Genomic DNA, 26,254 nt, shown 5'->3' with positions numbered 1-26,254 from the left:
GACAATTCACAATTTAGATCAGGAATCCTGACCTTTTGGACGAGGATTCTTACCCCTGGTCGAACGATTCTCAATTTGGATCAGGAATCCAAATTAGTCTGATATTGTCCGCTCTGGGCGGTGCCCTCACGGTTTTGGTTTTGGGCACCTCCCAAAAGGCCTCATACTAATTGGAGTTGTCTGGCTGCTTATATTCTAGCAAACTGCCCCTCCCAGAAATTATGTGGGACAACTCCTAATAATCTCCCCCCTCACACATCAGACCCGACACCTGTCGATTATGCCTCCTTCAGTGTGACCAGGCTCCCCCTCGACCCATACTGAAAGTCCATCTGGCTATCTGCTCCCCCTAGGCCCATACTGGAAGGCCCGTCTGCCTTTTCCTTGAGCCCATTCTGGGGCAAGCCCATCTGCCTCTTCCTAGGTCACTTTTGGAGCCCATCCGAGATTGTTATAGACCGTTATAACTATAGCTTTGATACCACTTGTTGGGCTTGCTGAGCAGGCCTAACTCCACATTAGTATGATATTGTCCGCTCTGGGCAGAGCACTCACGGTTTTGGTTTTGGGCACCTCCCAAAAGGCCTCATACTAATTGGAGTTGTCTGGCTGCTTATATTCTAGCAAACTTCCCCTCCCACAAACGATGTGGGACAACTCCTAACAATCTCCCCCTTCACACATCGGGCCCGACACCTGTCGATTCTGCTTCCTTCAGTGTGACCAGGCTCCCCCTGTCCCATACTGAAAGTCCATCTGGCTATCTGCTCCCCCTAGGCCCATACTGGAAGGCTCGTCTGCCTTTTTCTTGAGCCCATTCTGGGGAAAGCCCATCTGCCTCTTCCTAGGTCACTTCTGGAGCTCATCTGAGATTGTTATAGACCGTTATAACCATAGCTCTGATACCACTTGTTGGGCTTGCTGAGCAGGCCTAACTCCACATTAGTATGATATTGTCTGCTCTGGGCGGAGCCCTCACGGTTTTGGTTTTGGGCACCTCCCAAAAGGCCTCATACTAATTGGAGTTGTCTGGATGCTTATATTCTAGCAAACTGCCCCTCCCACAAACGATGTGGGACAACTCCTAACAGATTCTGACCCCTTGGATCAGGAATCTCCATTTACGAGCTGCAAGCCTTTCAACAGCCATAACTTTTTGCTAATTTTTCCGATTTGAGCTTATAATATATCAAATCGAAGCTTCTTACGGGCTCTAACTTATAATATCATTCTCCTCTAGCTACTTGCAATCCTTGATCCTTTAATCAGATAAAATCATGGCTTTACAAGCGTTTGCTTGGACGATACGTGCCTTCTCCTTGCCTTCAACCGGATGGAACGTGGCCTCTACGAACCCCCCACTTCTTTTCCCTTAGTTCGTATGCCTAAGTGCGTTATCCTATTTGGATGCTCGATTTAATTAAATCCTCAGGTTTGAAGTGTGTCAAGTCTAAATAACCTCTTTTTCTTTAAACGTTTTCAAGCTTGTAGGAGCCTCATCCGAATTCTGTTCTTGACTAGATGCGGCCCTTCGAAATATGGGATTCATCTTTCCTTTCTTCCCAACTTCGGGTGCATTAATCTCTCTAAGTAGTAATTCCCATTGTCAACAAAATCATTATTTTACTTCTTATGTTACAAGAAACTCATTTTTGATCCTCAACAATCCCGATGTTGGATTAAACAAATTTAGAGCATGTGTCATGTATTTTTCGTTCTTCTCGGACTCAAAGGCCCCGACCCTTGGGATGGAGTGATTCCAAAAGGCATCCCAACCTTATCTTTGTAGGTTAACAAGAATGACATACCTCTTGTATTTACCTTGTAAGTGGCACGATTCACCCATGATACGAGAAGTAGTTATCATAGATAAATGCTTAGCCTCAATCTACCTTATGATGTAACTTATGATTATTATCAGGAACTGCCGTTGGGAGTTGGCTATGCGCGTGTTCCGGGCATCCATCATATTTTATTCTCATTATCTTTGTCATCAACCATCATCTTCGGCCGATGTATTCTAAATATGATATATTTTGAGTGACATCCTTGCCCCCGATCATAGCTTACGGTTCTTCTTATGTATTTTATTCAAGGCCAACTCCGCCTTTTAGGGTTTCAGCATTTCAAGTAAGGAATTATGAACTACTTTTTCCATAAAGTCTTGCAATCAGATTAAATCCTTAAAGCTTTTCCAGCATTTTTCATGCTATCATGGTATTGTCAGGGTACCGACTAGTTTCGAGTTGAGTCCCCTAGGCGATAATTCCTCACACTTGTCGGTGCTATCAGTTTTGTATTAGTTATTGGGTCTTCGTGACTTAGAAGTAAAATCTTCTTGTGTAACTTTCTATTTCCTAGGCAACGACCTTCATGCTTTCCTCCCTCGGGATGTAGCACTTAATAAATTAAGTCATGGCTTCACAAGTTTCTCATATTTTATTGTTATCCTTCATTTGAGAAATCCAATATCAAGACAAATGCCTTTTTAAATTTTTGACGATCCATCAAAATAGAGAACCGAATATCACTTTAGTATCATCTATTTCCCCCACTTTGACGATCCATCAAAATAGAGAACTGAATATCACTTGAGTATCATCTTTTTCCCCCACTTGAGTATCAACTCTTTCCCCCTCATGGGGTATGTCTTCCTGCCCCCCAACTTCTTGTTGTCAATAGGGCATCCAACCATGAAGTCATTCAAATATCGAACCTTTAACATGGTATGTGTTTATACTAATTTTGTCAGACTCAATTGTCCACTTAAACAACCTTCCACTAGTCTCAGGGTTGGGCACCGTACCCTCTCGGTGGCTATTTTTTCATATTACACACCTGGAAATATGTTTTAATTTCCTCGCACCATGGTTGTACTTCACTTTCTTAGTAGGTGGGTTGCTGAATCCTTATGTCTTTTTTTCAAATGGACAAATCTCAATTACGTAATTGAGTTTTCCATGTATGGATTCAGTACTTCTTCGGGTGTTTCGGTCATCTACTTCTTCAATTTCTCAAATATTACGAGGCTTTTATCAGCCATGAAGAATCCTTTACTTTCTTCCATGTCGTGAAGAAGGGCAAACACTTGTCACTGGATTCAGAGATGAACCTCTCCTAAATTGCACTTTTTAGTTTCTCCATGTTCTTAATGAAAGATGCAGGTTCTATAACCAGGATTCTTATCAACATTGGCCTTGATTCCCCACTCGGAGATGTGGCCCAAAAATTTCCAGATCGTACCTCAAAGGCACATCTTGTAGGTTTTAACATCATCTTGTGGTGCCTCGGCATTTCAAATACCTCTCATAGGTGTTTTATGTATTCTTCCTTGTCTAGTCTCTTAATTTTATTATACCATAGACTCTCATGGTCTTTCAATAGAGATGCTCAAAAATTTTTACTTTCTAACCTTTGGTAGGTAGCCTCTGATTTCTCAAAATAAAAGCAGCAAAAAGATACATAATATTAAAAAGTTGGTGAGGAGTGGTACCTTAGTAATTTCGACCTTATAATCATCTTATTATTTTATGGTTTCTCGCCTGCCAAGGGTAAATAATTCCTCTTCGTTCTCCAGATCCGTTGTTGGATTTCCTCCTTGAACGTCGGCCTTTCAGAATTCCATGTCTTCTATTGGGAGGACCTGCCCCCGATTTCATCAGGCCTTTAATCGTGGCAACATATCATAAAATGCAAGTTGGGAATCAACGAGTCTCATTTGCCAAGAATCTTTCAGAGTTTTGTATCATAGTTTGATGATCATCGAGTCTTCATAAAGGAATTTCATCCCTTCTAAATCAGAATCATCAAAGTTAATGGAAATTTCCACTGTCGCTTCTTATGGTGTACTACCTTTCGGGCACAAGCTTTCATTGAGCTACTTGAAGTCACATCGGTCGTTAGTCTTCTAAAAATCATTTTGGTAACTAGAACTTAGGGATGCGTGTTTCTCTGGAGTATCTTGTTCTCCCCTCTTATTCTTTATAATCTTTCACTTTATTGCTTTTTTCACTATCTTGGTGAACCTGTTCGGTATTTCTCTCTGGACTAGAAACTCAATTTTATTCCTTAGCTGACGGCAATCATCGATGTCCTCTTCGTGAAATCTTGACTACAAATTTGTGGTCCTCTTTTCAGGATTTACATGTAGTAGCTTTAGCCATCGACCATCTGCTTTCATGTTTATCAAGATTCGGCTTCTTGGAGCATTAAAACTTACATACTTGATGAACTTTGGTTCTCTGTTGTTCTTTCTCGGGGAAGAGTCTCCATCAGGGATACCTACCCTTAGCATCACACTTTTGATCCTTCTTTTGTTTCTAATCGTTATTTTCATCGCCTCCTATCAAGAGTCAAATTCTTCTTCATGTTGTTTTATTTTTGTCTTCCCATTGTTAAAATTTATGTATGCTTTTCATATTGGTTTCGGCCAACGATAACTTATAGTTAACTTCCCAGGCTCCTTGTTGGACTATCACTGACATCCTATTACTCAAGTATATGTTGATCATGGGTTTTCTTTGAATTGGTCTAGGTCATACAATGATTCTTTTTATCCTCGTTTCATGTTCTTGGGGATGCAGTGTGGCTCATGCACTTTTGCACCATAACCGAGTCATGCCCCTGGGGTTTAAGAAAATGCCATGCTCCTTATCATTCATGCATTTATTGTTGTAGTAGAGAGGTTGAAAACTTTCTTATGTGGCTATCCGGATTACCGAATACATCATGTGACCAAATTGGGATACCTTCAGCTTCCTTGAAATATAGGTATTCATAGTTTCTCTGGTATAGAGATACGTTGGATCATTCAGACCTTTAAGGGGCATCATATCTTTGGGATCAACCCCTCGAATTTCTGTATTCCTTCTCCATGAAAGGGCGTTCGAACCAACTATACCGGGGAATAGACCCTCGGGGCTCCAAGCTTTCCAAATTTTGTAAGTAGTCGAGCTTGTTGTTCCCTTTTCAGGTTTCTTTTTCTCTATTAAATCGTGAGTTTTATGAGATGAAGATCCGCTCTTCATCATCCTAAGATTGCGGTCCTTGAGCCCCTCGAGACTTGGGACATCCTCATTCGGTCGGTTACTTCCTGGACGTCACCTTCTTGAAGTGGCATTCTTATCACTTCAGATTTTATCATCCTCTGTATAGGGACTAGAATAATCACAACTTTGATCATTGATGGGTTTCAATCCTTGAATATAAAGTGGTGTATATCCTTTGCACGGTTGATGTTGAATTCCGATTCCTTGGTCATAATCTTTGAATTCATATCTCAGATCATCAAAAGTTTGGGAGAGAAGAATATTGGTAAAGCTAAGATAATAAAAACCATCTGAAATTGGGGATTCGACCCTTAAACTTGAGGATTCTATCTTTTGAATTTGGGGATCTTAAATTGTCCTTTCGGGTTAAGATCGGGTTTTTTTCTAACGCATCTCCAAACTTGTTAAATCTTGTTGATGTGCTCCTCATGAGCTCGAATTATTTTTCGCAATGATTTGAGAAATCATCCATTCGTGCCCTCGAGACTGTGAACGTATTCTGACCATGGGCTCTATGTTTGGTCGTCTCCTTCTTAGCTCGGTCTCCTTACCAGATGGACTATCACTTTCTGAGGTTTTGGGATAAAAAAGTCTCAGACTCTTTTACGAATGGGGCTCAGGCTTTGCAAATACCGGAATTCATAATTCTAATGCGGTCGACTCTGAAGTTTACTTTAATCATGTAGTTTAGCGCTCCTCCTAGATGAAAACATAATTTGTTAACATCTGAAATATGATTGGGATTCACCCTTTGGTCTTCCACTCCTTGAGATTGGGTATCGGTCCCTTGAATCAACGTTCTGGTCACAAGGATCCCATAATTACGGGACTGGCTTCTTGATTTTGTGATTGAAAGTTGCGATATGATGGAAGCGATAACTTGAGTTGTGGCTGGTAGATCGTGATTTCTCTGTGATTCAAGATTTTTTGGGGTTCCCGGATGTGTACTTCGTGAGCACGGATCCTCTTCTTTATTATTTGGGGATTCATCATTTCACGTCATCGGGGCTAAGAACGCCCTTTGACAATAGGTTCCTTATTCGGCCGCTCCCATCTCGGGGCGATCTTCTCTTCATATGAATAATCACTATCCTCGATACAGGGATCATTAAAATCGTAACTTCTCCCTTCAGTGAGGTTTGGCCTTTACAAATAGCCAGGTTCGTACTCCTCATGTACTCGATGTTGCATTCCTACTTAAAGTTTCACATCCCATTAGGTGGGCGATCATTCACCCTTGAAGGCAGCACAATTATTAACATCTGAAATTCGGATGTTCATTAGTGAGAACATCAGACACTTTTCTTAATTATGGATCCATTGAGGTTGGAGACCGTTGTTTTTTTAATCAACGGTTGGGTAATGGGGATCTTCGTCCCTGAGAGATTAGTCCCTTAAATATTGAGGTTTGACTGCGGTGGAATCTCAACGTTGGATGCGACGTTGCGCATCTTAGCAGGTGGTTTATCGGTACTTCTTCGTGTATTCGTGGTTGTCGTCTTCTTCCCACAGACGGCGCCAAATGTTGTGGATAAAAAACATGTATTTATTTATTGCGTGTATTTAATGTGAGGGTTTGATAAGCTTTGAGCTTTAATGGTTGCGCTTGCGTTTCGTGGCTTGAATCGGCCCTCACAAGATGCCTACGTACCTTGGCGTATTCCAAGGATCAAGCCAAAACGTAGTTCTTGGTGATGCTTGCCCTCAGGGCTATGGCAGCGAGAGCTCACCAAGGACGCAGTGACTTTCATGTCCTCCAAGGACTAAGTCTAAAACGTCGTTCCAGGTAATGGGCTCGTGGCTTGTAGGATGCCATCACGGCTTTGTGACGTGTGGAGCTCTTGTCCAGAAAGACGTTCTTTTGAAGTTGAAGGGGTAAGACCATTTATATAGATGTTAAGAGTCTAGGAATTAGGGTAGAATTGGATGACTTGGTGGGCAAGTCTCCTTCTTTGATTGGAATTTGGAGTCCTAGAAAGCAGGAATTAGTTTCCTTCTGAATTTAGATTACTTGGAGGCTACTTCTTGTAGAAGTAGTTACTTATTTGAACACATTCATTGGGATGTTTAATTAGCCCATTTATTAATTATGAAAATAATAAATAATTAGGGTTTTGGGCCTCATTAATTGGACTTTTCCCTTTGACCAAATCATGTCTAATTAATGCGACATTAATTCCGCAATTAGGGTTATTTTTATAACTTATCAAGTTTAAATTTATTTTTTTTAAATTCCGGTTCAATAAGATAATTTTATTTTAGACTGAATAATTAGTATATATGTTTTTTTGTTGGCCGAATTGTATTTTATTTTTATTTTGTGTTAGTCTGAATCAATTATATAATGTATTTTTTATCCTGGATAAATAAAATATATTATTTTGTTTATTCAAGTTCATTAGTATAATTTTTTTACGAGTATTGATAGTATTATTATTTTATCTTAACTCGAGTCACATTATATATCAACCAAATCTTAAGAATTATATTTAGTTTGTTTAAATTTAATTTAGCCCGAAGTAACAAATCAGAATGATTTAGAACTCAATATGAATTAAAATTTAAATTGGTAGAAAAAGTTGAATTTAACATAAATTATAGTGATATTGAGTTCGATATAAAATAGAATTGAAATGGGTAAATTATGAGAGAAAGTTGATTTCAATATCAATTAGAATTGGAATTGATCGACCCAATAATTAGAATTAGAACAATTAAGTAAGGCTAATTAAGTAATTTCAGCAGGTACTGACCGACCGACTACCAAACTTTTAATATTTCGTCTATTATAATATAAGAATTGATAAGTACAGATTTTAAATATACAATACGAGAAATATATCAATACTACACTGTTTGAAATTAGAGGTCGTGTTTAGGTTTAAAAAATAAGATAATTTGGTCATTTTTTAAATTATTATATTTTTTAAAAGTGAATGTTAATAATTATTTTCAAAATAATTGTATATACAAAATAATTAATATTTTAAATTAAACTTAAAGTGCTTGATGAGTTTGAAGCTCGATCTTTGACGATACTTTAAAAATCATCAATCCTACTCCTATTATATACTAATAGAATATAGTTATATCAAAATTGCAATAGACTTTTATGTTTGCAATTGTTCATTTGTATATTCAAATTATGACTTCTTTAAAATCACTCTATAGTATATTTTATTTGCAAATATAATAATATATATTACTTCATATAAAATATTTTAAAGTTTAATAAATACATCAACTGATAACTAACTTAGAACAAAATCATAATGAAAATTAATTGGAAGTATTTAGGCTTGAAAATAAAAATAAATTAAATCAAAAACCAAACAATATGATCGTTATGCCAAAACAAGCGCGAAAAGGATTAAACCCAAAAGAATTTGAAATTCGAAATATCACTAAAAGCGCTCTACATTCCATCTAATCATTTATTTTTACAGTTTACTCCCCTATAAAATATTTTAATTCCGTTTTGACCCCTCAGTACCGTTAATATTATAATCGCCGCACCTTATATATATATAACCCCCAAACACAATCGACTAAACTTAATAACACACAAATCTTATAATTTTGAGGCGAGCAGTTGCAATCGCAGTGAAAAATGGGTCAGATCCAGTATTCTGAGAAGTACTTTGATGATACCTATGAGTACAGGTCTTTGATTTCTCCTTTTATCTTTGTTTTTTGTTCATTTCTTTGTTGATCTGAAAGATTTTTGTTGTTTTGATTCATTTCTGTGTGTTTATAGGCATGTTGTTCTTCCTCCGGAGGTTGCTAAATTGCTCCCTAAGAGTCGCCTTCTCTCTGAGGTTGGTGTTCCTGAATTTCATTTCTGTTTAATTAGGGTTTTATTCATTTCTGTAATTAGTTATCTCTTATTAATTGTATGAGAGAGAGAGAGAGAGAGCTCATGATTGTGTAATTAGACATAGAAGTGAATCTGATCTTACGGTCTAGCGTGATTCGTAATTTGTTGATTTTAAATTCAGAAGAAAGTTAGTTTTTTTTTCCTGCTCAAATTTTGAAATTCATGTTTGCTTTTAAAACAGTCATGTTACATAGAAGCAGTAATAACATGTGTGTGTGTGTGTGTGATTCTTGTAAGTATATGTCGCCCTTGTTATGGGTATGTGTTTACTGAAAAATATAAATTTGATTTGCGATATGAAGATGTGAAGTGTAATTGATGTGTAATTTATTGATTTTTGTGTTGAATAGAATGAGTGGCGTGCGATTGGGGTACAGCAGAGTAGAGGGTGGGTTCATTATGCAATTCATCGACCTGAGCCACACATTATGCTCTTTAGGAGGCCCCTCAACTACCAGCAACAGCAGGATGCTGCTGCTCAGCAAGCTGCCATGGTCAAGTGAAATTCTTGAATTTTACTGCAGTGCTTAGAGTTTAGTCATTTCATTTCTTATAGAAATGAAGATTATGCTATATGGAGAACTCATGTTTATGAATTATGTTCTTTGAGGAACTTTTGGGTAGTTTGAAATGGTTGGAAATGTTAAAGATTTATGTTTATTATTTCCTTAGTCATTTGTTTGCTGAATGTGATTATGTGACTGTAAAAAACCTTACATTTACATTTTCCCGTTCGCCTTGTTTGGCTTGCTCTATATCTGTTTTGTAATCTGAACTTTGGTAATTGTAATTGCTCCTGTACCCAGTGCAAAACCTAACATGTTTAGGTTAGGACTGGGTGTTAGGTCTCTTGCTCCTGTTGCATTATCTCACATTTGAAGTTGGATTCTTTGAGGTTCTGTGAAAGGAAGTTGAGGCTCATAGGCTGTGTGCAGTACCTGTTCTAGTCAAATGCTAAAAGCTTCTTAACTTGGTCAGATTAATGAGTTCCATAACTCATATAGATTATATCCAAGTTCTATTATTTAGTCCATATGTTTTACATATATGAGAGGTATTGTGATCTTATCCAATCATGTCTTCTTCTGGAATCTGCATATGATAACATGTCACTGCTCTCCATAACTTTATCGATTTGTCGGGTGGTCTTGGTTCAGGGTTAATTTATATGTTGAGATCTCCCTGGTTGATATGTTGAAATCATGCAGAAGAATGGATAGTGTTTCGTATTTGCTAAAACACTCAGTGTATACTAGAAAGAGCTAGAATGAATATGTATTTTCAAATACCCCTTGAGCACCTCACAGAGTCAGGTCCTCCATAGAAGTATGTTGCAGAAAACACAACAAATGCAGCATATGTATCCCAGAGATCTGGTCCTTTACTTAATTGTGGTCTATGCATTGATTTGATTTTTCCAATAGCATAAGTTGCTTAGGAACTCGTTTATTCGCAGATTAATTCTGTAAAACATATTTCCTACACTGCCATAGATTGCAGAACTCAGACAAAAGTTAAAAAAAACTAGTGGGTAACCTTCATTTCATATGTTTGGAATCCAACTCTATGAACAATTATCTAATACTTAAGCCAACTGCAGTTCACATTTTCGATGTTAAATTCTTTAGCACTTATTTATATATATGTGTGTGTCTAAATTATCTGCAAATTTGGTTTGCTGGTTTTCTATATACCCAGATACTACCATTTATCATTGATGTGGCACGAGAACGACCTTCATATTTTTCTCCTTTTAAGAATAAATCTTGCCAGTCCCTCATTTTGGGCTTTGCAGAGTCTTAACATTATTTACTCTACGTTCACAGTGGAAACAAACTCTATGGATAATGTGTTGAGATCGTTTAAATCAAGATCTTCACTAGTAATATTTCATGAACCTTTTAGTGCAGAAAATACAATGTCAGCTATCACTTCTACTGAATTTTGGAGTTAATAAAGTAACAGAATATTTTGTAATGTATGCAGTATGGAAGAGGTCTTGATCCCAATTAATATTGATTTTTCGCACATAATATTAGCAATCTGTTGTGTTGTAGACTTATAAAATTTCTCCCATTCCTGTTTCATCCGTACTTGCAAATATATGAACTTATATATATTATCGTGGGGCGGGGCGGATTTTCCCCGCGAAATTGACATATATACCAAGCATGTCTCATATATACGCCATTCATCGTTTTATTGAGACGTTTTCCCACCCCATTTTAAAGCCTATTCTTTTTTGTGTGACAAGTTTTTTGCAAGCGTGTGATTATTCGGTTTTACATGGACAATTGGACATTGCCATATTTTTTATAGGATAAACTGCAAGGGTATAACCGGATTGAAGGTTAGCTGCAAGAGCAAATTAGTAAAAGAATGTTAACAGAGGGCAATTAGATAGATATTAACAGAATAACAAAGGGCAATTTGGTAAGAGAAAAACAGAGGGGCGGGGACTGTAATGTAATTATGTAAGTCTATATAATAGTACAATGTACCAGTTATATTTCTATATCGTGTATATTAAAGCGTTTAGATCCCTATTTTTGTGCCCTGATTTTCTCTAAAATAAAGGGTAAACCCAAGGGTATTACTGGGAATACCTGTTAACAACAAGGACAAATCCGAGATTGACACAACGGAGGGGGTGAAAGAGAACTAAAGGACATAAATAACCTCAGACGTTCAGTACCCGGACAAATACCAGAAAGTAATAGCCGAGGGTAAAACAGGAAGTAAGATTATTAATAAATTTTCGCAAACTACCCGCCCCCTATAAAAACACACAGTACATATCAAGAGTCGCAACTTAACCAAAGAGCAGAGCGAGATGTTCAGGTTTTTATTACCTAAAAGTGAAGAAGATGTTGAGAATGAAAAAAACTCCAACAAGAAGGATGATGATCACATGAAGCAGAAAAACATACTTGCATCTTCGCGGTGGTCTAATCTTCCTTTCGATTTACTGGGAACAATTGCTGACAGACTTTATTTTTTGGACGAGGTTCGTTTTCGTGCAGTTTGCAAGAACTGGCATTGTCAAGGTGCTCTACATAAAACAACCTTAATCAAATCATTGCCATGGATTTTAAAGCTTATGCGGCCTTCGATTCATAGGTTTGAATTTCAACTTACTGAACCATTAACTAATTTTAAGCCAACCGCGTTTCACAAAATAGACTTTTCTCAATTTCTTGGCACTCATCTGGTAAGACAGATTAATATTACATGCAAACATGGTTGGTTACTGTTTCAAATACCAAGAATTGATTGGTGCAGCACCACGTTTGTATTTTTCTCTCTTTTGTCAAAAAGAGTTGTGACACTCCCTCGTTTAGGCCATAATAGAAGTTGGAATTCCTCTTACATTACTGCATTTTCTGCCGATCCAAGCTCTCAAGATTTTGTGTTTATAGTTCTGAAACCTCGCGGGTCACGGGAACATTCGATTAGTACATTTAGCCGTAGAGAAAATAGATGGAGTACTACAATGTTTGTGGGAGTGCCTTTCTTGTGTTATGGTTGCATTGTTGTGTTCATTCGAGGAATTTTCTACTTTGTCAATCAATATGGACATGTGGTATCATACAATATTGCTGCTGGAGTCTGGAAGCAGGAAACTGTTTCCATTAACCATAGTATTATTAGAAGTAATGTCAGATATGATTTCAGGTATGCCTTTGAGTTAAATGGACAGCTGATGGTTGTTTGTTTAGGATCTTATGGTGACAGCTTTCGTGTCTGTGTGAGAAAGTTTGATTGGTCTAGAAAGGTTTGGGTACCAGTAAGCAGCTTAGGGGAAAGAGCGATATGTGTTGGTCTCAACTCCTTTTCTGTTATAGCAGTTAAAGAGAATGCAACAAATTGTGGAGTATTACCTAACATGATCAATGTGCTAGTTGATCCCAGCTGTAATTTATACACAGTGGAGAATGGTGGATCAGTTAGATGTATCAATGAATTGGCTTTAGGGAATTGGAAGATTGCACGTGAACTATCCGTTGGTAAGGAGTTAAATTTTTGGTTTGAACCGCCTGATCATTTTGTAAATCGGAAACAACCAGGTAGAGAAATGGAAACTGTTGGTAATGAAGAGGTGAACGTGGCAAGCACAAGCAAAAGAGGGATAGTCGAGTTACTAACATTTAACAAGAAATCAACACGGGACCAGACCGTAGAAGACGATGAGATGGAGGAGAATATGAAGGACTTCCGCCAATTAAAAAGGTCAAGAGGTGATCCAGGGGAGCCTACAGCTGCAACGGAACTATGTGCCATTGGCTATAGAGGTAATCATAGTAGGAAGAAGTAAAAATTAGGGTTTGAGTTGGTCACTTTAATCAAAGACTCCTTTTTTCTTTTTCTTTGCATTTAGCTTTCATTATCAGAAGATCTAATTAGTATAGTTCGATGTGCACTGTGCATGACAAAGAGTGCCCAAATGGTATTTTATTTCAAGTTGAATTTAGCTGAGTCCTTTTCATTTACAGAATCATTATCTTCATTCACTTGGAATTGTCTAGGAAATATTGCAAAATGAAATAAATTATTTTATAAATGGCCTTATGTAGGTTTTTGGTTGTTCTGTATGTTTTCATCTATGTTATCGTTCCTTCAAGTTTTTGGTTGTATTAATCAGCACCAAAAAATAATGGTTTTTTGTTGCAGATTTGAACTAAACCAAACTTACTCACTATGTCTCACTCTGATGTAGGGTACGGTCTAAAAAAATGAAATTAATGAAGACCTTGTTCACATTTATACTACTTGGTAAACGCATTTCTGGTTACATTTATTTGTCATTAACTTGGTCCTATTGAGAAAGTATTGACTTAGGTAGTTGAGATATCTGTGACAATTTGGTGTGCTTCAATGTATATTTTTCGGATCTTAGTCTTTATTCAACTGAACTGTTCTGTATTTTGGCAACAATGATATGTTTTGACACATGATCTGATTGTCTGCTAATATTAGATACTTCATTAGATTAGTTCTAATGATTGGTTGCAAACATTGCACATGAACTATCTGTCAATAAGGATCTACTATGTTCAGAACATTATAGATACGAGAATTTTTTGGTTGCAAATTTTTAGCAACTGAATTTCTAATTGTCTGCTATCCTTTCCCAGTTGAGGAGACCATCTCTAGTAGACAACTATATATATTGGTACATGATCTAAGTCTAGGTTGCAAACGGAAGCTTTAGCAACTGAAGTTCTGATTGTAAATTGTTTTTCTATCCTTTCCCATTAGAGGAGGCAATCTCCAGTTCATGAGATCCTTGGTATTACAGTATTTTCAATGTTCCTAAATTCAACAGCTTTCTCTGAAAACAAGTTATATTCAACTCTCTTGATAAAAACATAGAACTACCCAAATACTCCCCCCCCCCCCTCCATTGGTTATCTCCAAAACTTGAAACATGCGAAAAACTCCTACTATTAATATACTGAAGATGAAATATACTTTAGATGAATAAATAACATGAGAGAGTCATCTGTTATTGAACATGATGACGATGAGGAGAATACGAGGGGCTTACATTAACAATAATGGTCAAGTTAATTGGCAGAAAAAAGAGAGAGGTTAAGAAGTGATCCACTGGAGTTTGCAGCTGTGGTGAAACTATATGAGAAGGATTGCAGTTAAAAATATAGATAGTCGTGGGAGAATACTTGTGAAGTAAGGGATGAGTTGGTGTATTTAATCAACAGAGTAAATCAGTTTCTGAAGTTCAACTTGGATGACAAGGGAATGTTCACAAAAAGAATTGTTTCAAATGGTACTTTTTTTAAATTAGAAGAGAGATGTAACTCTTAAATCAAAATTAAGGTCTGCTCTGAGACCTAAGTAAACTAACATGTTCTGCTTTCTTGTGAGAGCTACATAATTCGACTTATGCTCCAGTTTTAAGCTGCAAAAAATTTCAAGCAAGTAAAAGAATGTCAGATGTATTGCCATCTTTATCATCAGTTTTATACTAATTCAAATTCGAACACTTCTACAATCCCAAGTAAGAAGTTATATTCATTCTTCAGCTTAAATATTAACAACCTGCAAAACACTAAAAATATATCCTTGCCAAAAATTATTTGTGGTGAGCAAGTCTGTAAACAATTTTTTTATTGTGTGGTTCAAAGTTGTCAGTGAGTCTCGGTGATTTCACTAATAAACTTCAAATATAGAAATCAGAGTCCAAAAGAAAGAAAATGCAAAATTTTATTAATTAACTTCAAATGTAGAAAGTAGAGTTCAAAAGAAAAATAATGTGCAAGTGTAACAAAAGATGTCTTAGGTAAGAAAACGTTTACAAAATGTAACCGAAATCTGATGAAGATCTCAGTGCCTCATCCGCCGCGTGGCATACACGAACACTTATTCATGAGATCAATCTAATTAGGAATGTAAGTTCACGTGCCTGAAGTGAGATTACACGAGGAACATTAGGAATGTAAGTTCACGTGCCTGAAGTGAGATTACACGAGGAACATTAGGAATGTAAGTTCACGTGCCTGAAGTGAGATTACACGAGGAACATACCCAGGAACAAATACTTATCTTCTCCCTGTTTAATGCACCTGTTACTCACCAACTACCAAAATTTAGTGAATGCAACACCTCTGCATAGCCTAATTTAGCCAAAATTTCATAAGTGCATACACCTTTGCACAGCCTAATTTAGCCAAAATTTCATAAGTGCATACACCTTTGCACAGCCTAATTTAGCCAAAATTTCATAAGTGCATACAGCCCTACATGCACAAATAATATTAGTACAAGTATTGATATCTGTGGGATAGAGTTTATCACTACATAATTTTACTCACCCCGAATCCTTGCTTTCTTTTCCAACCCGAGTTCAAGAACTCTGAATTCTTGCTTATAACTCATATATCCTGATTGTTTTAAGGTGCGCGTATGGGAAATCGTTTTAAAGGTAGTGAGGCTGAGCTGATTGCAGCAGGATGGCCTCCATGGATGGTTGAAGATGCTCGTGAAGCTTTGAAAGGAGTGAAGTCTTTTCAGAAATTAGAAAAGGTATAATCCTTATTCTTTTTTTCTATTTAGGTTATTTTGTCATCTTGTAATATTTTTATGTAATCCCTAGCAATTTATCTTGTCATCTTGATGTCCTTCACTGGTAAAACTGTTAATTAGCAATCAGCTATATGTGAATATATGTAATTTAGTACATCATTAACTTGTCCCTCATAATTAGTAATGCTTTACTGTCATTAGGGATGATCATGTTGTGCACAAATTGGTATTTGGATGATTTATTTTGATTTTCTTGAGTGACTTATTTAACATTTTGGCTGATTGACTTTATTTACCTTTGCAGATCGTTGTAAGTACTAACAGCCATGTTTATCGGGTTCTTGATCTGGAGCAGAATGACCTTGTTACTCTAAAAAGACATTCTACGCAGGCTACACCATCCAAACATATTAAAATAATCAAATTGGAAGGTGTAGTTACATCAAGGATGTCATGCGAGTACATAGAACATGATCTTGCAGGCCTCGCTTCCCACCCTGGTCTGAAGTTTGCAGAACCTCAGGTACTTATGCAAAGTTTGTGTCATAAACTGTACATGCAAAATACTTGTGTGTCTGAGGACTGTGGAACTGTGTTCAGCAATTGAGTACATACATAACAATTAAGTTTGAAGGTGGTGGCTTAAAATCAGTTGTGTACACTGATGTTTTTGGTTACACATCCAGATATAGTATATCTCATGATTGATCCTTGATAGTATTTTATACTTTTAGATGCAACTGGTATTTAGGAAAAAAAGTCATACTACAATTTTTCTCTTAATGTGAAATCAGATTTTCTCAAATGTCGTCATGCTGGTTGACACACAATTAAGATAGCGATGTACCTTACTGGAGGTGTATTTGGGATTATGATTCATTGAGATGTAATTGTAAGAGTTTTCATCTTTATATGTGTTGGGAAGTAAGGTAATGTGGCGGCCAAATTCATTCTTATTGAAGTAATTCACAATTTCAAAAATAATGAGAGAATAACGCAGTAACTTGAGTACTAATTAATAAACCTTTTTCCGGTGACAGTATATTATTCATACAAAACTTTTAACTGATACCAGAACATTGATTTTAGCTCTACAATTTTCTGCCAGTTATTTTACTCTTCCTCGTAATATTTTCATTAGAACTAAATGTTTTTTCTTGTTGAACTACCTACTGATGTACGTCTTGGTGTTTACTCAGAACCACTTCCTTGCGAACCTGAAGAGTTGCCAAAGTATCATCCAAGCAAAGAGCTTAATGCTCAAGTTCGAGATGAAGCAAGAAGGTTCATAATGTGATATTATCTGTATTCATCTTTCTCGAGCATTATATGTTTCCACTGCTGTTGTATCCATTAAATTCTTGTTATGTCATTAGGTGTGAGCTAATTTATCTTGTCTATAGAAATGTTTTATGTAGTTATAATGTACAATACTCTCTCTTGGAACTTGTAGACAAGCGGCTGGGGGAAGCAAGGGTAACATATATGATGTCAAAGGGTAAGGGCCAAAAATTATAGAGCCATTCCAGCACTTCGTCTCAATGCATAATTATACCTCTCAATGCTGGCAAGTTCTGTTTATTAATAACATATCATTTGTAACTGGTTCGTGCATTGATCCGGTCTTTACATTTGATGCTCTTTTGGCATCCATATTCTACGAGTATTTGAGTGGGTAATAATTGTATTTGTATGCAGAAGAGGAGAGCTGAGGAAGCAAATCAGATGTCTTCACGAATGAGCATCACATTCTGGACCGTTACCGAGCAATTTTTATTCTTTAGTAACTGAGCTTCTCAATCAATGAACAATGATTTAGCGAAGAAAGGATTACGCAAAATTAGGTGTAAAATGATATACCAATCTGTGTGAAGTTGTTTGTTTAGAAAAAAACAGGAGAAGTGTACATTGTAACCAGCAACCTTTACTATTACTGGTGTACAAGGCTGTTGTCAATCTATATACACAAGCCGAGGCTTATTGTCTAAAGCTTTAAATGTATTATGTACAGACTTAAATATACGCTCAAATATCATTTTTCTAAATTACATATACCTTTTATCTTTTACCATCTTTTATGGGTTTCAACTAAAGCAATCTCAGGAGAACTAGCACTAACAAATGCTAGTGTCAATACTTTCTGCTTCAACATCGACAGTCTGCAGAACCAGTACAACAAACCTCATCCAGTACTCAAGTTTTTATGATGCTTCAATTACGCTTGAGTGCTTGAGTTGTTCACAATGTTTCAATTAGTACGATAATTCTTTAAAAATGTAATTAAATACCAACACAAATCATGAAATAATAATACATCCACTCCCAAATTAAAATAAAGCACAATTCTTGAAGCGAAAAATTCAAGCCTTTTCAAGTAGAACATGTCATCACAAATGAGCATCACATTGTGGACCGTTGGCTCACCGAGCTGTTAGAGAAGGTTTAGTAAAGATATGGAGGGTGTTCTGAAAATATCGGCTTGAGCTGACTAATCCACAATGTCCAGATTATTAGTTGGGCCTAAAAGAAGTATGCATCTGCACAACAAATAGTATTAAAAGCATTAAACGATCAAGCCTATGATTGTTTGCCAAATTAGAATGACAACAAGCATAAGCAGGGTATTTCAGGCTTTGCAAATGAGAATGTGAGAACCGGATACAAAGATCCAGTACCTTTAAGTTTTGATTCCTGCAGAGTTTCATCAATTTATGCATTAAACATCATAGGGCAGTCATTTGTTTTTCTCCATCACATTAGATGCAAATTATAGGCCAGGATCCTATGGTTAGGAAGCAGTTAGGCGTTTATTTGCTATCAAGGCGCAACAAACCAAGAATCCAGGACTCCAGGGTGAAGTGATTCCACTATCAACCAATGCTTTACTCATTAGTAAATGAGATTTTCACATAATAAATGATCAAGAGAAGAAAGGATCAGGATAGTAAAAATCAAGTTTAGAATTTGATATACGAGTTCTTTTTCTGGTTCTTTCTGTACGGAGTTGTTTGTTTAGAAAATGAGCAGTGTACATTGTAGCCAGCAACCCCTTGAGTACTGTGTACAAGGCTGTTGTCAGCCTGTATACACGACCACGTACAGAAATGGGAATTGTTGGCAGTGAAGAGGTGAACGTGACAAGCACGCGAAAAAGAGGGCCAATTGAGTCAAAAAAGGTGATCCAGGGGAGACTTCAGCTGCAGGGGTTGAATTGTTCACTTTAATCAAATAAAGGAGAACTAGTCAGTATATTGTTTTCATCTATGTTATTGTTTTTTTTAAAGTTTGTGGTTGCGTAAATAAGCACAAAAAATGGGAAGACTTACTCCAACAATAAAGCCACAAAGTTGAAGACTTAGTTAGCAAAAGAAGGTTAAGAAGTGATGTAATGGATTCTGCAGCTGCAGTGAAAGTATATGAGAAGGAATGCAATTAAGAACATAAACAATCGTGGTAAGAAGTGTGAAGTAAGGGTTGAGTTGGCTAATATAATCAACAGAGTAGATCAGCTAATAACCTCAACTGGATGACAAAAGAATTTAAAAATCTGTTTCAAATGGTAGTTGTTTTGAAGTTTAAAGTGAGTTCTAGCTCTAAAATCAAAATTCAGAGCTAGTTCCAGACTCCAGTAAACTAGGATTTCCTTGGTGATTTGGTTCTTCTGAGACAATTAATTTTTAGATTGTATTTGTTTATTTTTGTTGGTGGTTTAGTTTTATTTTTCTTTTTTGTAGCCTTAATTGTTTTCTCTTGAAGGTTTGTTTTAAGAGTTAAACTTATAAGGGTTTCTATGTATATTCTCCCTCTTTTAATATATTTTACGCGGCTTTGCCTCATTTACCCAAAAAAAAAAAAATGTATGTACGTTCAGTTATCTTGTGAACAACGATTTCCGCTTCAAAATTGACAATCTGCAACTGCATTCTCACGTAGTACCACATTTTCCTATTACCCCATACTATGTTTTCTTTTAGATAATTTTAATTATTTTCTTAATTTATCACAGAATCAGCAAACCAGTACATCGAAACCCCATTCACAATGTTTCAGTTTACTAATAATGTCTACAATGCTTCAATTACCCCTTGGCAACGCATATTTTAAGTAGAAACACAAATCATGATACAAAACAACACAATACCATTTCATACTAATACAAAACATTGCAGATTAAACCAAGCACTTCATTCATTCATCAACCTTACATAAAGGCCATTAAACTACATGATCCTACCAACATCTCAAACACAGCAATTAGAGCTTTACATCAACCAACAGACAGTCTTAATTCACAAACCCCCAACATACATCTAAGAACTCGTAAACTTGGTAACAGCCTTAGTCCCCTCCGACACAGCATGCTTAGCCAACTCACCAGGCAAAACCAATCTCACTGCAGTCTGAATTTCCCTGGAAGTAATAGTAGGCTTCTTATTATACCTAGCCAATTTCGAAGACTCCGCAGCCAATTTCTCAAAAATGTCATTAATGAAACTGTTCATTATCCCCATCGCCTTGCTCGATATCCCGATATCAGGATGCACTTGCTTCAACACCTTGAAGATGTAGATCTTGTAGGTCTCAACACTCTTCTTGTTCTTCTTCTTCTTCTTATCGGCTCCGCTCGCTGTGGCGTCTTTCGGGAGCTTCTTTCCGGCCTTTGGCTTCTTCTCTGCCGGAGCTTTCTCGGCGGTGGCGGCGGGCTTCTTCTCTGCAGGCTTCTTCTCTCCTTTTGGTGCCATTGCTGTGTAAAAATTGAGTGTGTTTTTGTGTGTGAGAATTGAATTGAGTTTGATTGTGTGAGAAATAGTGAGGGGAGTGCGGGGGTTTTATATGAGTTGGGGGTGTGATTTGATTGGTGGGTTTCGAGAGGCGCGGATTATGGATTTGGGCCGGGGGATTATTTGGAGATGGACGGCTGGGATGGGGTTTTGGGAGAAAGAAAAGGAGTGTTCTGATTGGTTGGTTTGTGATGGTGCGGATTAGTAGGCGTGGCCGTTGGATGAGTAAATGTATCAACGGATGAAAATGGCTTTTTACATGAACCAGTGTCAACTCTTCGGTGATTTAAAAATTCATAATTGTTGTTTTTTTAAAGGTGAGTTGAAAATATTCGAAAGAGTACTTGTGTAATAAGTTTTTTATAAAATTAACATAAAAACTGTTGATTATGTTGAAATTTTGTCGAGTTGATTATATTAACTGTATTCACCCCATCTACAGTTGATTAAGGGACTAACACATAGTAAGAGAAGTAGATCAGCTCGTCTTGCATGGGATGTATCATCATGACATCATTATCCATAAATTTATTTACTGAAAATGTTGACGGCCGATTTTTCTTCTAGGTCCGAGAGTTGATTGACAGCTTCTTGGAAACTCTTGATGAATTCAGTGAGCGATTTTTTGCCCTTCTGTTGAATTATTTTCAGATGGCACATATGCAATTCGTTCATGCGGTTAGCCTGGAATCTCTATAAGAAGATATCCCAGAAGTCTTTCCATGAATCTATACCCCAAATGGAATTCTGCTAAACCATTTTTTAGCTCAGTTTTTCAATGTTGATGCAAAGAACCGGCACCTTGTTAGGTCGCTATAATCGTAGATGTTTGAGATTTGCTCGAAGTAGTTAAGGTGTTCATCGGGGTAAGCCAACCCATCAAAAGAGTCAAAATTGAAATGTTAAGCCCTGATTCCCAGATAGTGGATTTTAGCTTTTTAGTGAAAGGGGTGGCTGTCGCCCCTACTTCCATATCGCCTTCAACTTTTTCTCTTTAAATCACGCAGGTCCCGGCCCATCTGCTCCTGCTTTGTTTCCTTTTCGGGGTCAGAATCTGAAGAAGAGACATGGATTTTGTGGGCTTTTCTCTTCAACTTTGCTTTTTCTTCCAGGATTATTCTCTCAATTGCTGCCTTAGTTTTTGCTTCTTTTCTACGGATTCGGTCCTAGAGTATTGTCATTTGAATCTCTTCTCGGGCGTCATCGGTTGGCCTTTTCAGGTTCTTAGCAATTCGGTCCAGGGCCAAGCCAGGGATTTCTCCAGAGCATTCTTCTTGATCTCCAGAACGGGTTTCCAGTTCTGGGTGATTTTTCTCCTTCCACCTGCTCATAGCGGCTTGAATTTGTTATGAGGTCATGTTACCCTAGGGGTTTACAGAGGTTTCAACGTATTTGTGAGCTGCCTTTTCAATAGTCAATCTTTGATCCTGGTTGGAGGGCCTGAGATGAAGTACAGGTTATGAGGAGCTCGTTTTCAGTCTCCTCAACATATCCGTCCCTGGTGGGACGGTTGCGACCATAACTGGTCCAGAGACGGTAACCTTGCTTTTTCTTGTAGTCATTATACTCAACACCAAATGACAATAGATCTAAATTTGTGGTTATCACAATAATAGCCAAATATATGCTCACAAAATATAAATGCTGCCAAACTAGATTTACTAATGATGTCTTTAAAGTATGAATGTTAAACAAAGTAAATATGCGGAAATCAAAGTAATACTCTTACTGAGGTACGAGATTCTGGTCTCTTGGACAGAGTGACGTGACTGAGATCTTACAACACCACTGAACGGAGGTTCAACCCCTCCTTCTATCGCCAATGATAATCTCGATCCTTCCCTAGGCTCATCTCTTTTTCCTATCCTGATTCGGCTTACGTTTGTGCATAAATGAGAGTATGAGTGGTTAAGCTGTTGGTTGGGCTCCTGCAAAACAGAACTGGAGGGAGGTGGCGTCCTCGTGGCACCTCCGGCGTGAGGATGAGAAAACAGTTTTTTTTGGAAAACAGAATTGGAGTGCTAGCAGTTGCTCCTCAGTGTGTGAAGCACTCTACCGGTATCCACCAAGAACGATCCGCTTCGATGAACCTTTTTATAAAACTAAGCTTTTATAAAATGGAGTTTTTGGGAGAGAGAAAGAGAAGAAGAAGATGGAGGCTAGGGTTTTCACAAAACCAAAATTGTGTATCTTGTCCAAATGAGCCATCCATCTCATTCTATTTATAGGACCCTCCTAGGATTTTATAATATATCTTTATATATTTTAACCCCCACATTTTATCTTCATAAAATGCTTTAATAATAATTAAAACTATTTTAATCATTATTTCTTTTTCTTAACTATTTATAAAAATAATTATCTCTCTCATTATTCGTCAAAGGAAACATTCTTTTATGGTGTGACCCTGTAGGTTCAATATTATGCCGGTAGTAGAAATAAATAATAATAAACTTTTTATTAATTATTTATATGAATATTAAAATTCACTAAATATAATTAACTGATTAATTATATTTATTCTACATCGTGAGTGATGCTTCTCAATATATCGCGACTATCCGGATAATATTAATTCACTGCTTAGAATACCAAGAACCTGTCAGTGAATAGTTACCGTACAATGAATTCCTTCTACCCTTATAATATCCCGATTAAATACAAGGCATGGATCTTGTGTCAAGCCTATCGAATTTAATCATATGATTTCTTATTCATAATGCAAAGTTCATATTAATGCAAATTAGAAACTCCTTTATAATTTCATACACTCTGGCCAGAGATTCCAGAACTCGCATACTAAGAATAACATAGGATATTCTCTTCCTATACTGGAAGGGGTAGATCATCTATTGATGTTAACTATCTCTATACACAAATCCCTATGCCCATAATAGACCTAATGGATGTCCTTGAGACTAAGGACTAAACCAAAGCACAGTTCATTATATATAAGATACCTTTAACGATCTCAAGTCTAAGGACACTTGTACAACTATCACTCAGTGAATAACTATTGACACGTGAGTAATCTCCATTAGTTGTTCAACTTATCAAGTCATGTTCAGTGAACTTATTCCCTAATAAGCACCTACATACCAGCTATAGTGTCACCACACAAATGCCTATGAGAACAGACATCCTCCTGAAGGGAGCAAGCATAGTATGTACCAATCTTTGCGGATCCACTAACATCCGATTAGTTATCCTATGATCATGAACTGTTTAAGTCCAGAGTTATCATCTTCTAGATCTCACTATTATAATCTCATTATAATTCTAGAAGCTTTACTCTAAACTATGGAACGTCTTATTTAATACACATTAAATAGATAAAGCCCATAAAAATATAACAAGTCTTTTATTAATTCAAAATGAAATCAAATAGGAATACAAGAAAGTTCTTCCTAACTCATCATACATGACAAACACTTTCAATCTCCCACTTGAACTAAAGCCAATCACCCTGGTATCTAATACCCATTTTTTCTTTATGACGATCAAAGTGAATCTGAGACAATGACTTTGTGAGTGGGTCTGCTACGTTGTTATGTGTGTCAACTCTCTCAATCTTGACATCTCCTCTTTCAATTATTTCCCTAATCAAATGAAAGCGTCGCAAAACATGTTTGGAATTTTTATGAGACCTAGGTTCCTTGGCTTGTGCTATTGCTGCGTTGTTATCACAATACAACACAATAGGCTCCTCAATGCTAGGAACAACTCCCAACTCAGAAACAAATTTCCTCATCCAAACGGCTTCTTTTGCAGCCTCACTTGCAACTATATATTCTGCTTCCGCTGTGGAGTCAGCCGTTGTAGACTGTTTGGAACTCTTCCAACTAATCGCACCACCGTTCAGAGTAAGCACGTACCCTGACATGGATTTGCTATCATCACTTTCTGATTAAAAACTAGAGTCAGTATAACCCTCTATTTTCAACTCAGATTCGCCACCAAAAATAAGAAAAATATCCTTAGTCCTTCGCAAGTACTTAAGGATGTTCTTCACTGCTTTCCAGTGGTCTTCACCTGAATTGGACTAATATCTGCTCGTCACACTGATTGAATAAGCAACATCAGGCCTAGTACATAACATCGCGTACATGATAGATCCTATTGCTGAAGCATAAGGAATCTTACTCATACGCTCTCTTTCCTCAGGTGTCTTAGGAGACATCTTTTCGGAAAGGGACACTCCATGGCTCATCAGTATGAGACCTCTTTTGGAGTTTTCCATGCTAAACCTTTTAAGCACTTTCTGGATGTATGTACCTTGGGTAAGACCTATCATTCTTCTAGATCTATCTCTATAGATCTTCATACCGAGAATGTAGGATGCTTCTCCCAAGTCCTTCATAGTGAAGTTCTTCGATAGCCACACTTTGACTGATTGCAGCATCGGTATATCATTTCCTATAAAAAGTATGTCATCCACATATAATACAAGAAATGTTACCGCGCTCCCACTAACCTTCTTGTAGACACATGGTTCATCTCTGTTTTTGATAAAACCAAACTCTTTGATTGCCTCATCAAAACAGATGTTTCATCTACGAGAAGCTTGCTTTAAACCATATATGGTTTGCAACAGCTTACACACTAGGTGTTCATTTCCCTTAGAAAGAAAACCCTCTGGCTGTGTCATATACACTTCCTCTTCAAGTTTCCCATTGAGGAAGGCCGTTTTCACGTCCATTTGCCAGATCTCATAGTCGTAGTAAGCAGCAATCGCAAGCAAAATCCGAATTGACTTTAACAGGGCTACAGGCGAAAAAGTTTCATTAAAGTCAATCCCTTGTCTTTGTTTGAATCCTTTTGCCACGAGCCTGGCCTTATAGGTCTCTATCTGGCCATCTGCTCCAATCTTTCTTTTGTATACCCATTTGCACTCAATAGGCTTCACACCCTCAGGTGCTTCAACCAAAGTCCATACTTGGTTGGTATACATAGATTCCATTTCGGATTTCATGGCACTTTGCCATTTCTCTTAGTCAACACTACTCATAGCCTCATTATCGGTCATAGGGTCGTCATCATCAATGATTGACAACTCATTGTCATTCTCAATGACAAGGCCATAATACCTCTCAGGTTGGCGAGACACTCTCCCTGACCTACGAATGGGTTGTTCCAAAGAAGGTTGTTCAGTCTGAACAGGTGTTTCCACTTGATTCGTAGTAGTTTGTGTTTCTTGAACTTCATCAAGTTCAATTTTGCTCCCACTGTTTTCTTCAAGGATAAACTGCTTTTCCAAGAAGGTAGCATGTCTGGAGACAAACACCTTATGATCGGTGTAAAAGTAATACCCTAAAGTCTCTTTAGGATATCCCACAAAACTACATTTTACGGATCGAGATTCCAGCTTATCTGGGTCAACTTTCTTGACATAAGCTGGACATCCCCAAATCTTAACATGTTTAAGACTCGGTTTCCTTTCTTTCCATATCTCATATGGAGTTTTAGGGACAGATTTGGAAGGCACCTTATTCAGTAAATATGCT

General features: G+C 37.2%; 3 protein-coding genes across 5 annotated transcripts; 2 read left to right on the top strand and 1 right to left on the bottom strand.

Moving 5' to 3' along the window:
• The first annotated feature begins 8,554 nt into the window (after positions 1-8,554).
• LOC141707416 (cyclin-dependent kinases regulatory subunit 1-like) lies at positions 8,555-9,715 on the top strand. The gene is made up of 3 exons (XM_074510571.1): positions 8,555-8,711; positions 8,806-8,866; positions 9,276-9,715. Exons 1-3 carry the CDS (start codon positions 8,659-8,661, stop codon positions 9,426-9,428), a joined length of 267 nt encoding a protein of 88 aa, XP_074366672.1. The 5' UTR covers positions 8,555-8,658; the 3' UTR covers positions 9,429-9,715.
• A 5,838-nt stretch (positions 9,716-15,553) lies between these two features.
• On the top strand, positions 15,554-17,958 carry LOC141705937 (cyclin-dependent kinase C-2 C-like). Of its 3 annotated transcripts, none has more exons than XR_012568538.1 (5): positions 15,554-15,969; positions 16,274-16,492; positions 17,169-17,253; positions 17,423-17,574; positions 17,668-17,958. XR_012568538.1 is itself a non-coding variant. In XM_074508795.1 (5 exons), exons 1-4 carry the CDS (start codon positions 15,850-15,852, stop codon positions 17,485-17,487), a joined length of 489 nt encoding a protein of 162 aa, XP_074364896.1. In that variant the 5' UTR covers positions 15,554-15,849; the 3' UTR covers positions 17,488-17,536; positions 17,668-17,958. The 3 variants fall into 3 exon arrangements, 2 of the variants coding, with proteins under 2 accessions (XP_074364896.1, XP_074364897.1); XM_074508795.1 differs by having other exon boundaries at positions 17,423-17,536; XM_074508796.1 differs by having other exon boundaries at positions 15,575-15,969; positions 17,423-17,467.
• Positions 17,959-20,089: 2,131 nt separating this feature from the next.
• LOC141707415 (histone H2B-like) lies at positions 20,090-20,778 on the bottom strand. The gene has a single exon (XM_074510570.1). It carries the CDS (start codon positions 20,709-20,711, stop codon positions 20,280-20,282), a length of 432 nt encoding a protein of 143 aa, XP_074366671.1. The 5' UTR covers positions 20,712-20,778; the 3' UTR covers positions 20,090-20,279.
• Between the last annotated feature and the right edge of the window lie 5,476 nt (positions 20,779-26,254).

This window comes from Apium graveolens, chromosome 2 (genome assembly GCF_009905375.1).
Source record: "Apium graveolens cultivar Ventura chromosome 2, ASM990537v1, whole genome shotgun sequence".
In the NCBI taxonomy this organism is placed as follows: Eukaryota; Viridiplantae; Streptophyta; class Magnoliopsida; order Apiales; family Apiaceae; genus Apium; species Apium graveolens.
The sequence above is the reverse complement of the archived record's forward strand: the minus strand, read 5'-3'. Positions and strand labels throughout refer to the sequence as shown.

Excerpts from the sequence above, each read along its gene's own strand:
- LOC141707416 (XM_074510571.1), top strand. The coding sequence starts at position 8,659 with ATGGGTCAGATCCAGTATTCTGAGAAGTACTTTGATGATACCTATGAG. Across the intron at positions 8,712-8,805 it reads GATGATACCTATGAGTACAG|GCATGTTGTTCTTCCTCCGG; the intron begins GTCTTTGATTTC and ends GTGTGTTTATAG. Across the intron at positions 8,867-9,275 it reads AGAGTCGCCTTCTCTCTGAG|AATGAGTGGCGTGCGATTGG; the intron begins GTTGGTGTTCCT and ends TGTGTTGAATAG.
- LOC141705937 (XM_074508795.1), top strand. The coding sequence starts at position 15,850 with ATGGGAAATCGTTTTAAAGGTAGTGAGGCTGAGCTGATTGCAGCAGGA. Across the intron at positions 15,970-16,273 it reads CTTTTCAGAAATTAGAAAAG|ATCGTTGTAAGTACTAACAG; the intron begins GTATAATCCTTA and ends TTACCTTTGCAG. Across the intron at positions 16,493-17,168 it reads TGAAGTTTGCAGAACCTCAG|AACCACTTCCTTGCGAACCT; the intron begins GTACTTATGCAA and ends GTGTTTACTCAG.
- LOC141707415 (XM_074510570.1), bottom strand. The coding sequence starts at position 20,711 with ATGGCACCAAAAGGAGAGAAGAAGCCTGCAGAGAAGAAGCCCGCCGCC.